The sequence below is a fragment of the Ammodytes marinus genome, assembly GCF_949987685.1.
Source record: "Ammodytes marinus genome assembly, chromosome: 1".
Classification (NCBI taxonomy): Eukaryota; Metazoa; Chordata; class Actinopteri; order Uranoscopiformes; family Ammodytidae; genus Ammodytes; species Ammodytes marinus.
The window spans coordinates 6,465,754-6,479,753 of NC_137230.1; the positions used below are offsets into that span (position 1 = coordinate 6,465,754).

Below are 14,000 nucleotides of genomic sequence, written 5' to 3' on the forward strand. Positions count from 1 at the left end.
TAGATGTGACTTTTGTTTACCATTTATATTCTGTTCTGTCTTTCTGAACGCAAACCTTACCATCTGAAAAACGAAACAATGTATCCACCACACATCTGGTGCGCACCAAGGCAGTGGACTATTACGTGTGAACACCACCTGACCTCAGTCTCACTTACCAGAATTGGGCTGTCCGTGTTTGCCGGGCCGTGCTGACTCCCAGCCATCCACAGACTGTACCTCCAACAGGTAGGAGCTTTTGGTCTCGCGGTCAAACACAGTCTGTGAGTAGATGAATCCCAGCTCTGGGTCAATACGGAAATACTGGTGGTCCCCACTGCGATCCTCCAGCAGGGAGTAGGAGATCTGGGCAGAAATAAATTATACAGAGGTTCAGGCACTGAAACACAACTAATCAATGCTAATTCAGACAGCAGGTAAACACACCACCTCACAATTTAGTGATAAATTGAGAAGTGATAATTGAGTCAGGTTATTTACCCTTTTGTGTGAATCTATAATTCATTTTTTAATGAAAATGTGGCATAGTCAACCTTTAAGATCCCTATCTACTGATCACAAAGAGCAACATTACTGCTTTTACCACAGTCTATGTGTGACTCATGTATGAGTCTGTTTTCACCTTGCCATTGAGACCCAAGTCCAGGTCATTAGCTGAAACCTGGAAAACCAAGGTTCCTGATTCTGCTCCTTCAGTGACCGAGGCCTCGTAGATGGAGGAAGTGAAAAATGGGACGTTGTCATTTACATCTGGAGAAGGAAGAATAGAAATAGAGAGCGAGAGAGAGAGAGAGAGAGAGAGAGAGAGAGAGAGAGCTTATACGACATGGCAAAACATTATTTCTTAACACTCTGTGGCAATGGAAGAAACATCTCAACTGACTGATGCAAATGAACAAGGCCCATATAGCCTGCAGTAAGTTGTTAAACAAAACATGAAGCTATGCCTGTTTATTACCAACAAGTGGTTTTGGAAGCATAATGATCAACTGGATAACATAGTACCTTTTACTTTTGTTATAAATTGGTAACTCCTAAGAGATATTCCTTTTTCATTTTAAAATTGACACTTGAAATGATGAAAGCACTTGCAAATGACAAGGAACAGTTCAACTCTACTTTGGTGTTTCATTTTCAGCTCTTATGCTGGGCTTGCACTTCACGACTTTTCACGCGATTTGACAGTCGCAGACAATCTTCCAATGTCGGACTGAAATCACGGGAGTCTTGCTGGAGTTGTGGCGCACGCCCGTGATCTCAGTCGTTTGGTGTAAGGTGGTCATCCGACCCGATTTCAGCCAGTCTTCTCCCCGTCTTGACATCCCGACATTATCAAACTGGTTTGATATTATCGTTAGTCTTAAGGGGTTGGCTCAAGTGAAATGACGTGAACACTGTCACACTCTCTCCAGCACCAAACACGACGCAGGAGGAGCGGCATTAGTCGCAAACTGTGTCCAGCTGTGAGGCACTTTTTTCGGACACTTTTACGTAGGAGCCTCGGCTGGAGAACCAGGCTGTCACGCACAACCTAAACACTTTACCGTCAAATATAGGGTTAGGAGTGAGAGTTATTTGGGGACAAGATCAGCAAATACATTTGGTCAAATAACTACAGGATGTCCCCCGCTCGGAATATTGAATTAACTTTTTTTTTATTAAATATAATCACAATCGCGATTGCAGTTTTTAACATGATCATGACACATAGCCTACGTGATAAGGGCATATAGCTGTTTATACACCCGGTCCATTTTACCTGCTAAACACATTTATTTTTGACTGAAATCACTTTTAATCCCCGGTATCAGGATTGGAAATAAAATTAATTTCAAAAGGCATCTAGTTGTAGTCTTGCAATAGGCCTATGAGACCCCCTGTCTTTTCAAAATCTCATCTGTGACTGAGAAATAATGACTAATTGTCTTCAGGTGTAAATTGATTGTCTTTAGATGTGAGAGGGTGTCAGTTTTCAGTCTTTTCAAAGTCTTTTAAACGTCCTTTGTAAGCCCAGCATTAATCGCATTCTTTGATACTGACAGTAGGTGTTCTATTTTTAGTCCACTTCACTCCTCTCAATCCGATGACACAATTGTTCCTACACCTGGCGGCTCACGCACGTTTACTTTATCCCTTTGTTCATTTCTGTCTATTTAGCTCATTGTGCTGACAATTGTGCCTGTTTTAATGCAACACTCATCTAAATGTCTCAGACTATTAGACGGAAACATCTTAAAATCAGACAGCTCAGAAACTATGGTAATTACAACACAAGCCTTGTCTGAACAGCATTGTTAATGACTGTACTTACACAAATCCCTTTTTTTTTGTACACGTTCTCTGCATTGTATCACTCATCCAATGAGTCACACACCTCTAACATTAGACCTGTCAATGAACTGTATCTTCTGGATTACACATTTTTAAACCCTTTTAAAGGCGGACGACATGTGGACTGTATGATGATGGAAAATCCTCTTACCTTAAAGCAAGAAGTTATACTGGCCCAAAATAAAAGTTGCAATCAGCCATGAGCTGATGTCTACCATATCATAAATATTGTCATGGCATGGTAGACAATGTTAATAAGTTATTTGATGCATAAGGACGTCCATTTTTGGAATTTAAGCAAAGATTATCTTTGCTACAGTTATTTGAATCAAGGTGGGATTCTAGGCTATATCCCTGTCATGTTATGTTATCATCAGGTTATTGAAGAGGACATGGTAAACGTTATCCCTAGTTATTTTTTTCACATTGTAAGGCATCAGTATGAGCACCATGACAGCTCCCTTGACAGCTTATTTCTTCATGTTAGTCCACACGTTTACTGTAGCTATGACAACAGATGGAATATTGTCCTCTCTGCTGCTTAGATGAGGGTTAAAACATGTGATAGGCCAATGAAAGATGGGACACATAATATGGCTTTTCTTCCTTTAGTTACCCATGAACCGTATCAAATAAAGAGAAGAGAGAGTGTTGCATGTTACAGGGAGATAAAGCCTTAACCTGAGAGAGAGAGAGAACATGAGCTGAATAGCAGAAGCAACATTTAGACCTACGTAGTTGATTTCAGGCCAAAAGCATTACAGAAATGACTTGAGTAAAGCCACACATTAAATCTTGTGCTGCTCCATGTGCCATTTTCCCTCTTTCCTTTCCTCAGAGCAAATGTCTTCATCTATGAATTAAAAATGGTGCCTTAAATCCATTACAGACCTCCCACCATCTAGAGAGGAGTCAAAGAGCTTTCTTAGAAGAGGGACAGTAAGAAGAGGGTCTGTGTGAATGAATTATTTCTCACTGGATTAATGTGTGAATTATGTGAGAGTGTGTGTGTGTGCATGTGTGTGTGTGTGTGTGTGTGTGTGTATGTGTGTGTGTGTGTGTGTGTGTGTGTGTGTGTGTGCGTGCGTGTGTGTGTGTGTGTGCGTGTGTGTGTGTGTGCATGTTGCAAGGGGATTAAATGCAAGCTAGTCTGGTCCGAAAGTAGGCAGAGTCATTTTGATGAGCAAGGTCAGCGGCTAGCAACCAGCACCATATGTAGCAGTGATGATGGCGTTTTAAACCTGGTTACCAGGGGCTTACATATAACAGCAACAAGAGTGAGACCAAACTCAAGTATCCATAGCACCGTAAAATAACAATTGTGACGATAGAGAATGATGGAAAGGTGAAAACTGATAGTCTTAGCCGAAGATGGGATAGCAAAGACTTTATATTTATACTGTAAGAGTTGGGGCTAAGCATACTATGTTACACTCGTGGCCTCATCACACCCACAACAGCTGGTGAGCTCTGCAAATTCGGATTTGTGCGGCTTTGGAATCCAAGATTTAAACGACTCAAAATCCAAATCAGAACACAACCGGACATCAACTGTACAATATGATTGACCCTCTTGATTATCTCTCTCTGTCTCTCTCGCTATGGCAACTGGTTTAGAAATAAGAGTTGATTTTAGAAGCAGTTTCGCAAGAGCCAATACAGTGACACTGTGTTAAATAACGAAGAAGAGAAAAAAAATGAAACAATTAGCACCTTAGACACATAAAGGATTATTGTAGTTAATCAAAACCCATTAGGTGATAATGCTGGAAAGTGATAATATATACTGTGTGCGGGTAATATGTTCTAGGAGGGCTCTTTTGTAATATATGAGCTGTTAGAACTTAATTGGTAAAGCAATTCAGCCTTAGAATAAACATGGTGCCTGATGCTGCTCTTGGTCGTGTTGTTGTTGTTATGTATGTTCTAAAAGTCCATTAAGCCCATCTTCCAGGCTAATGAAATAACATCTTTATATCCATCTATTAGCTTATGATTCAGCCATGAAAAAAAAGATCCTCAAACAACCAATATGTCCTCTGTTTCTGCAACCTTAATAGTATACTGCTGGTCAATTTTACACAATTGACTACAAAACACAATAGGACCTTTTATTGAATATCCTTTTGGTTTCAATGAACCAATATAACAAAGTATTTCCCCTCACAAAACGTTCCAGGAATAATTTACTGTATGTGCACTGTTCCTCCACAAACATTCTGTGCATCTTTGTATGAATTTGAATTTCTTCACAACACTCTCCTTTCCCTTACACTTTTTTTTTAATGGTAGCATGGAATGGCACTAATTGTTGAGATGGTAACATGAATCAAATGGAATGCAAAACACATCACACAGAAAAGAGACAACACAAACTAAAGAATGGACTGAATTAATTAATGAAACTTACATTTGGATGATGTTCAAACAAATTCAAATAAAAATAGAAAACAAGCAAAGATAGGCTGACCTGTGACGTTGACATAGACCGTGGTGAAGGCCGCCAATGGCACAGCAGCGACATTCTGAGCTCTGACCCGCAGCATGAAGTTCCTGGTGGTTTCGTAGTCCAGGGGCTCTGCCACTAGAATGGAGGCTGAACCATCCTCTCTGTTGGGGGTCAGGTAGAAGCGAACTGGCATGTTGGTCTCTGGGACCATGCCGTCCTCTAAGTTATAAGTTACCCTTGGATCCCCAAGAGGGGAGGTGGCTTTGATGGTCTGTTTGGAACAAAGACAGCTTAATTTCAATTTTCCGACATCTCACTCATTTTGGCCTTCATAACACTGTGGCACTTATGGTCCCTCTGTCTCTCTGTCTCCCTCTCTCTATTCAACACTTGTGAGCTTTGAATTATATTGAATTGGTATTGGCTGTGTTCGAAAAGCCATACTAATCCTCCCTCCTACATACTCAACATGTATATACTCCATACTGTCTACTTAACGATCGATTGTGTATGCGAGGTTCGTCGGACCGTTTACACTAAAGTATACAGAAGCAATAAAGAATTTAAAAAAAACCTTCCATGCCGTTTGAAAAGTCGAAATGCATTGAGGGGCGGTTGAGTAGGAAAAGTACCCTATCGATCCATACACAAAATCTTCCCGGAAGAACTCATCCGGGCATTTCTCACCTACTCAAACTCGCATACACAACCACAACACCCTAAAATTGACGTCAAAATGAGTATGAGTAGAACGTAAGTATGGCTTTTCGAACACAGCCATTGAGTCATATTAAGGGGGAAATCTAAAGGATGACAGCACAGACGTGGGATAAGAAATTCCTTTGTTGAGGTTTTTTTAATTAATAGTAAGAAAAGCAGCGTCTACGTCTTTTTCTCTTTTATTGTAAGAAAAGTTTGTTTTCCTTGTTGAGTGTCTCCCTGTGCCATCCACCCTGGACCTAGACAACTGTACAGGTGTTTCCCCCTTGACAGCAGTCCTGATAGTGCGTGTTATTTTGTCGCAATTTCATGGAGTTATTAGCACACAATCCATTGTTTTCTTAGTGCATGTGGCCCTATGTGTGTGAGTCTCAAAACTGTTATAACACAGACAGCAGCCCACTGACATCTTATCGGATCAAAGGTATTACACACTCCTCATTCTGCATTGTCCCTACACTAATTAAGAAGAGGCTACTCAAAGTTGATGCCATATACACACCAATTAAAATCAAAAATGCCAACTCGGACATGATGGGACTTGCTTATGGATGACCTGGCTGTATCCATTCAACCTGCAGAGCATGGCAGCTACGATAATGAGACACCCAGTCAGGCATGCCTAGTGGGCAAACATGCTTAAGTACTGTATGTGCTGATTTAGGCCATAGAAACCTCACATTCACATGGTAGAGCTTTTACAACCTGCTGAGAGTAATTGCGTCTTTGCATAGCAGTCAAATCAACACTGAACTGCCTTCTAAATTGATGCACTGCACTAGGGACCACACCATTGCTATTTCTGCCACGCTCTGTGAAAATCACATTCACATGTTCACACATACATTCTCATGTAAAGCTCTAACCTCTGTTAATTCATTTCAGTCGTGTGATTTAGAATGTTAATCAGCAACTTTAAAGGACTCGATTGCTTTCGGGAGATCCTTAGGAAATACACCCAATTAGTTGAAAATGTGTGAGTGGCATGAACATGCAACAGCTATGAATAATTAAATGCACATGATGGGATACATCATGAATGCACAAATAATGAGGCTTCATCAATGTGACTCAGACTTTTTGGATCTTCCCTGCTTTCCAATAAGTCAGTTACAGCCCCCACTCTGTTGTTGCTCATCACTAATTGATTTTTGAATTAACAAATTAGTGCTGAGACATGTAAAACAAAAGAGATTGTTGCTCTTCTCCTATGAAAACATAATGTTGTGCCTAATTTATGTAACCCATGTGTCCCAACTGCCACATCCCCAACCCCCATGTACCACGATGGGTGTGTCCCGAACAGTGTTCTCCGGTATGACCACACTGTAGCTGTCCTTGTCCCACTGTGGAGGCTGGTTCTTCACGTTGGTGATGGTGACAGCCAGCTCCACTGAACTGCTCCTGTTCCCCCCGTCTGTAGCCACGATGTCCCTGGTGATGTATGTCCTCTGTGGAAAGAAAGAGAGAGAGATCACTTCATGGTGTGGTCTTATGTTGCTGATTAGTGGGCAGGCACAGTGATAGCTATAGCTCCCTTAATGAGTGATGAACAATGTGTATGGCAAGATAATTCAGTAAGCAATTCATTTTCTGTGCAGGGGGGAATTGAACGTAGTCTGCAGTCAGTTAAAAACAAAAATACTTAAAGATAATTGTATTGATTTAGGGACAAGGCCCACTGTGGAGCAGCAGAGCAGTGCAACCCCTTACAAGAACAATTAGCTGTAGCCACTGCAATCAGGGGGGAATGATCTGTTTTAGTGACTCATTAAAATAACAAAGAGGTTGTATTTTCAGTGTGGGTTATCTGCTGTATGTCGGGCAACAAAAACAAACAGTGGAGACACAGGTTCACTTTTGTCATTCTGCTTCACGCACCATGCAATGCTTCTTTACACATTTTGCCCTTTTTAAAAGTAACTGCTTTTCATACGCCCAGTTTTTCACATGACTGGATAAAAACTAATTGTAATAAAATGTTGTAGTAATGCAGTTATAAAATGAAATATTTGCTTTTATCAATTAAGGTGATACAACTCAGGCATAAAAAAAATTGTACTTGTGTTTTTATTTTTTTTTTCAATTTTTATACAACAAATAATTGTGTTAATGTCAGTAATCAACTGCCAAAGTTCCATAATGATATCTATAAGTTCAACATGTTACACTATATACCTGCAGTGTCTAGCCTTAGATCGTCACATAGACAATGGCTAAGTAGGAGGGCAGAGACATCCATTACTCTCGGCATTGGAAGATGGAAGAGTTGTGGCTTTAGGGGCTTTTATAATTGACTTGTTTGGTGCACACTACGTGGCAGTGTCCTCAGTTGCTTGTTCACATTACCACCAAGATTGTTTTTCTAACTGGTAGTGAAGTGAGGGGTTTGACGCAGTGAAGTGAGGGAAATACCAGCAATGTTATTTATCCTGATGCCAAAGGGCCTCTGGTGAAGACATTATCACATATTCCGTCTGCATGTCTGCTGCTGGGCCCTGTATGCCCTCTCACTGTCAGTAATAAAGTACTGGAAGAAGTAGCATGTTGTTTTAGGTCGCATTCACACCAGCCTCATTTGAGTGCGGTTGAAACAAACCCTTGAGCGTTTAAGCCCTTGGTGCGGTTCATTTGGGTCGGTTTCAACAAAGTCCGAGACTCTGCTGTGCACTAAACAACCGGACTCTGCTCCGCTTAAAAGAGGTGGTCTCTGGCCGCTTGCAAGTGAACTCTGGAGTGGATCTTTGCTGGTGTGAACCCCATCCACACTAATCACAGCAAGCGGAGTATTTAAGCATCATCTTTTGCATAATGTCTTTCATTAAATTCATGTGTTATTATGTTATATAGCGCATGTTGTCAGAGCATCTGAACTTCATTTCCAGCACCTCCTGAGTTTTGGAGTGTAATTATGAAGCAACTTATTTCTTTGAAGTGCTGTTGTGCCATTTGGAGTGGGCCCATGAGCGTGGTTAGCACTAATGGAACCCACTCATCTCAACTAGCAACATGCTTTGATAAATGCTTTTTAAATAGCAAGATGAAACCCAAAATGATGTCCTAAAATGGAGTACGGTATTGCCTGTCTATATACAGCACCTATATGTGTTTACCTGAGAAATGGGCTGGTTGACATACACCCAGCCTGTCAGAGGATTGACCCTGAGGTACTCTGGCTGTTCACTGGACATAGAGTATGTGACGGCTGCGTTGGTTCCAAAGTCATCGTCATGAGCTGCCACCCGCAAGAAACTAGTCCCAGTCATTGTGTCCTCGCGAAGGAAGTCTATGGGAGAGAAAAGTCAAGTGTTTTTTAAGCTGTAGTCATCCGAGAACGATACATTCAAACTAAAAAAGCACAAGGAAGTAAGACAGAATTTCTGCAACTTTGACATCATGTACAGTATGTCACATTTTAAATATACAGGCAAGCACTGCTAACAAACACAAGCTTATTAAGATATACAATAACCAATTGGACAACACATACGCAGCACAAAGAGACACATTGCGAACACTTCAATCCATGCATATCATAGGTAAAGCTCCTAAGAAGCTTCAATTTGACACAAGGTCACTGCAACCTCAAAATAGACAGTAAGATGTCACAGTAACATTTGACCTCCAAAATCAAATCAGTTCACCCTCTAGTCCTAAACCGGTCTGCTAAATTTGAAAAACATCCCTCAAAAGGTTCTTTAGATATTGTGTCCATGAGGCATGAGGTCACAGTGACCTATGACCTCGACATCTGTGCAATCTTAGAAGAAAATCCCTCAAAACTTTATTATCATTTTAATTGCTGCCACTCTTCACCACTGTGTAAATGTTTCAATTGTTTTTCTCTTCACCTGTTGTTGTGTATTTGATGTATTTGCATTGAATATTGTTTATGTATTGTTGTTTTTCCTTTGAATTTGTTTGAACTCGACGCAATTGTAAATGAGGGTCACCCCTCAATTGGTCTCTCGAGGATAAATAAAAGTTAAATAAATAAATAAATAAATAAATAAATAAAAATGCTCGGACAGAAGGACGGACGATAACCCGGAAACATAATGCCTTCGGCCCTATGCTTTTGCCGAGAAAACACTGTTAGTTCATTTCAATGTTCATTAGTCAAAACAGAGAGGATGTGTTTTTCATGTGCATGCTTTAAGGCAAGGCAAGGCAAGTTTATTTATATAGCACAATTCAGACACAAGGCCACTCAAAGTGCTTTACAGGGGAAAGATTAGAATACATAAAACATATTATAAAACATTTAAAAGCGAATAAAAGAAGCAAATAAAATAAAAATTGCAAGTTAAAATGGAAACAAAAAAGTCTTCAGACTCGATTTAAAAGAACTGAGAGTTGCAGCAGACCTCAAGTTCTCTGGGACCAGATTTTTGGTGCATAATAACTAAAAGCTGCTTCTCCTTGTTTAGTCCTAACTCTAGGGACTGTAAGTAGACCTGTCCCAGACGACCTAAGGGCTCTGGACGGTTCATAACGTATCAGCAGATCAGTAATGTATTTTGGCCCTAAACCATTTAGTGCTTTATAAACCAACATCAGTATTTTGAAATCAATTCTTTGAGTGACTGGAAGCCAGTGTAAAGACCTCAGAACTGGGGTAATGTGATCCACTTTTTTGGTCCTAGTGAGGACTCGAGCAGCAGCGTTCTGAATTAGCTGAAGCTTTAAGACCATGTGCATGTGTTTTCTTAGTGTAAGTTGCAGCGGGTCGAGACTTAATTTACTAATATCTACTCACACTCATATCGGATGTTCTCAAACTTGGGACTGTTGTCGTTGTGGTCCAGGATGAGGATGTTGAGCTGACAAATGCCAATCAGTGGGTCAGCTGCCTGGTCAGTGGCCGTCACTGTCACTGCGTACTCCCGTTGGCGTTCTCTGTCAAATTTCCTGGCCGTCACAATGACTCCTAGAGACACAGAGATAACGAGGTCGATCAAACGGCTTAACCATAGCAAACGCCTCTCTGTCTAGTGTCCCCAGAGCATTTGCAATTTAACAATAAAACGGTTTGCTCTGTTCGTCTTGAAGCGGAACATAAAAGTGAAGCAGATAAAGATAAGTGATAGTGATGCCATTGATGATTTGTCCTGCTCCACTAAAAATAATGTTGTTTGGCAATTATTAGTCTTTTTTTTTTTGTTCACAACATTTCTAAACATTTGATGTGCTAGTGAATTTACTGTAATTTACAAGTAAACTTGCAAAAGCAACATACATCATACACATGCTACAGTTTTTGGCCTTGTGCTTGATTTTCTCTGGATGCCAAATTAAAGACTTTTACATTTTCATAAGAATTTCAGGAGGAGATATTCACTGTTTTTGACAAAAGATTGATTTTAACAACAAGCTTTCTCGTGAACTGCTGACTCCACCTTTAACATGATATATATGATAAAAGTGATTACGCCTGCACTAGAATCCCCAATTGAATAAAAGTATGTGCTCTCAACTTCATATGCTTGTTAGAAAAGTGAGCATGTGTGTGTGTGTGTGCGTGTGCGTGTGCGTGCGTGTGTGTGTGTGTGTGTGTGTGTGTGTGTGTGTGTTTCAGTACCGGTGTCTGGGTGTATACTGAATGCGGGCACAGTGGAGTCTTTGTGCATGAAGCCGTATGTGACCCTTCCATTGGAGCCCTCGTCAGCATCCACAGCATGGACCTGCAACACAAACGTCCCCGCTGGCTGGTTCTCCAGGACTGACGTGCTCTCTCTGTACTGCTGACACTGAGCGGAATGAGACAAGGAGAGAAGATCACAGCTATGTAAGTATGGGCTAACTCAGATCAATACTCCATTCCTTTGATAATGGAAGCTAGAGCGTGTGGGAGGTGGAAGGCTATTTATTTTGAATGGACATATTTAAGAAGATTTCCTGGTGGGACTAAGAGTGTAACGTAGGGGCATGTTGATGTAAAAAAAAGCCTTGCACCTTTGCCGACTATTTATTTTCTACATTTGCGTTGCCTCTGTAAGCCTGATGGGAGTGGGTTCAGTGATCTGCACCCATTAGCCAAAGGTGTTCGATATTTGCTTAGGGCCGTGCTCAGTGTAGCTCCTGTGCTTTGGTCAACATGAAAACATCTTATCTGTTGGCGCTTGTTTCATGCGGTCAAAAGCAAGTCTTTACTTTACAGACAGCCTTCAATGATAGCAGAGAAAATAGCGGCAGTTGTATTCAAGCATTCAAATTTTGAGTGAGATGTTACAAAATATATACAAGGAATGAGTTGCATTTATGACAACTGAGTGATGTATTTAGTTTTTTTTAAAGAATCGAGTGCACTACAAGAATGGAAACACCTTAACACTTATTTATTGTTGACGTTCTACTTAACACCAAGTGGTGAATGCAGGACACACGTCTCAGCAGGTTTGTTAGATGGTTATTTTAAAAGTATTATAATAATAAAGCTTTGTGACAGCAGGTCACAGGGTTATTGTGGTTTCATTAGTAAATGCAGACAATGCCTGTGTGTTTTTGTCTGTAGTATCACACAGGGAACTGCAGGATCTGGCTATTTCAAATAAATATTGCCTCTCTCTATCTGTACGTGTGTGTGTGTGTGTGTGTGTGTGTGTGTGTGTGTGTGTGTGTGTGTGTGTGTGTGTGTGTGTGTGTTTGTGTTTCTCTTGGTCCATTGATTCAGGCATGAGTTCCATAGAGGCTACAGTATGTTGGATGATCGGGCATCAGAACAAGATAAAAAGGCCTTTCTGCTTCAGTGTCCTGCTGCTGGCTGCCACTGACAGAGGAAACACCAACTGGCCTCGGATGTCTTCACTAACTGACAAACTCAACACTCGCCTTCGCCCAAATAAACAGCTGTTTTTGTCCAGTATTTTCTCTCTCATCTTTTGTAAATCATTTTCTTTTTCATCTAAGGATTCCACCGAAATCAAGATGGTACACCTCAAAGTTTACTTCCTAAAAAAATAATTTCAAACAGTATGTGCTATTTGTATCCTGTTTTTAGATTTAAAACTAGGTTTGTTTTACAATTGCAATCAGCAAGAAAGAAGGAATCATAAACTTGGCGTATGTGATGCCTGCAGGAGATTCTTGAGAGTGTCAATGGGAGCTCATGAAACGCTGCAGACCAGGAATCCCCATTGCTTCTCTACTTCTCTCATTGGCTCTCATCTCACCCTTGTGTTTCTTTCCCACTAAGAGGTGAAGCAGAAAGGGAAACACTTGGCGCTCATGTTTCCCCCAGGAGAGAGTGAGCCAGTGCCCCCCCCCCACGGCTCTCCTCATCCTGGCTTGTGATACCACGGTGGGCTTGAAAAGTCACCTCATTTAAAATAGAGACATGAAAGCAGGTGGAGATGTAGCGCTTCCAGAGCGGGTCAGTTGGGATTCTTGCCACATCCCTCCAAGCTTTAATTAAAAGACACAGATGATGTAGGAGAGAGACGTTCAAGAGGAGATGAGGGTCAGGCTGGCTAATCGCTCCTCCATAGAGAGGAGAGATAGATGCTCATAAAGAGAGTAGTAGACAGACAAAGAGAGGAAGACTGAAGAGTGATGGAGGAGACTTAAATGCAATAGATGGACGGAGGAAAAAAGGTGAACTGATAAAGAAAATGAGAGTATTAAGGTTTTCAATGTTTACCTGAATTTGGGTCTACTTTTGTATAGTAATACTTTTTTCTCGTGAAACTTCAACATTCACAACTTTATTAATTTAATTGTATTTATTTACAAAAATATGATATGGCAAGCGAGAGAGTTTCAAATGCAAGCAGAAAAAAAAGACCAAATGAAGTGACTTTGCTGTTGTTTGTCTCACCTTCTCAAAGACAGGCTTGTTGTTATTCACGTCGTCCACTCCCACTATGACCTGGGCCGTGGATGACAGGGCCTGAGGTCCGCCTGAAGCGTTGTCATCCGTGGCTGTAACGTTGAGCACATACTCAACTCCCTGGAGGTGTGGGGGAGGGCTGGAGCGCAGACGGATCAAACCTGGAACCAAACATAATGATAACAGTGGTTAAAACACACTAAGCCAGCTGCTACTGATATGTCATCAGTAAATACTTGCTATTTATACAGTGTGTACAACCTTTTAGTCTGATGTGTAAAGTTGCTGTTATGAAGGTTTGTATTTCCAAGATGATTAGGTAACACTTAAAGATGAAGTGAGCGATTATTTATATATTTTTATATATATATAGGGGAGAACGGGGGAATCTGAGGCACCGGGTAATGTGAGCCACCCCCTGTATCTATGCAACGGAAAACATCTGTGGTCATGTGAGATATATGTTTTCAAGCCCCTCTCATTTCCCCATGGCCCTGAAAGAGAGGACCTCATGGTGCTGTGGTAAGCATGTTTTTTTCACCAAAATAGGTATTTTGCATGTAAAAGTAAATTACTAAATTAATAAATCTGATTTTCCTATGCTTTGACCCCCAGACACTAGCTGGCTCTAAGGGTCCTGTGTTCTGACCCCCAGACTGTGTTCTAATCTAA

At 40.9% G+C, this 14,000-nt stretch overlaps 1 protein-coding gene across 1 annotated transcript in view; it reads right to left on the reverse strand.

Moving 5' to 3' along the window:
• Positions 1–14,000, reverse strand: part of LOC307255394 (neural-cadherin-like) — a gene marked incomplete at both ends in the record, with an annotated part of 245,454 nt that overhangs the window by 92,535 nt on the left and 138,919 nt on the right. Inside the window, 8 exons of the mRNA XM_080034077.1 lie at positions 159–345; positions 623–750; positions 4,802–5,051; positions 6,784–6,951; positions 8,614–8,786; positions 10,260–10,430; positions 11,082–11,250; positions 13,317–13,489. Of these exons, the coding sequence (XP_079890203.1) occupies positions 159–345; positions 623–750; positions 4,802–5,051; positions 6,784–6,951; positions 8,614–8,786; positions 10,260–10,430; positions 11,082–11,250; positions 13,317–13,489 (1,419 nt within the window). The remainder of the gene's footprint in view (positions 1–158; positions 346–622; positions 751–4,801; positions 5,052–6,783; positions 6,952–8,613; positions 8,787–10,259; positions 10,431–11,081; positions 11,251–13,316; positions 13,490–14,000) is intronic.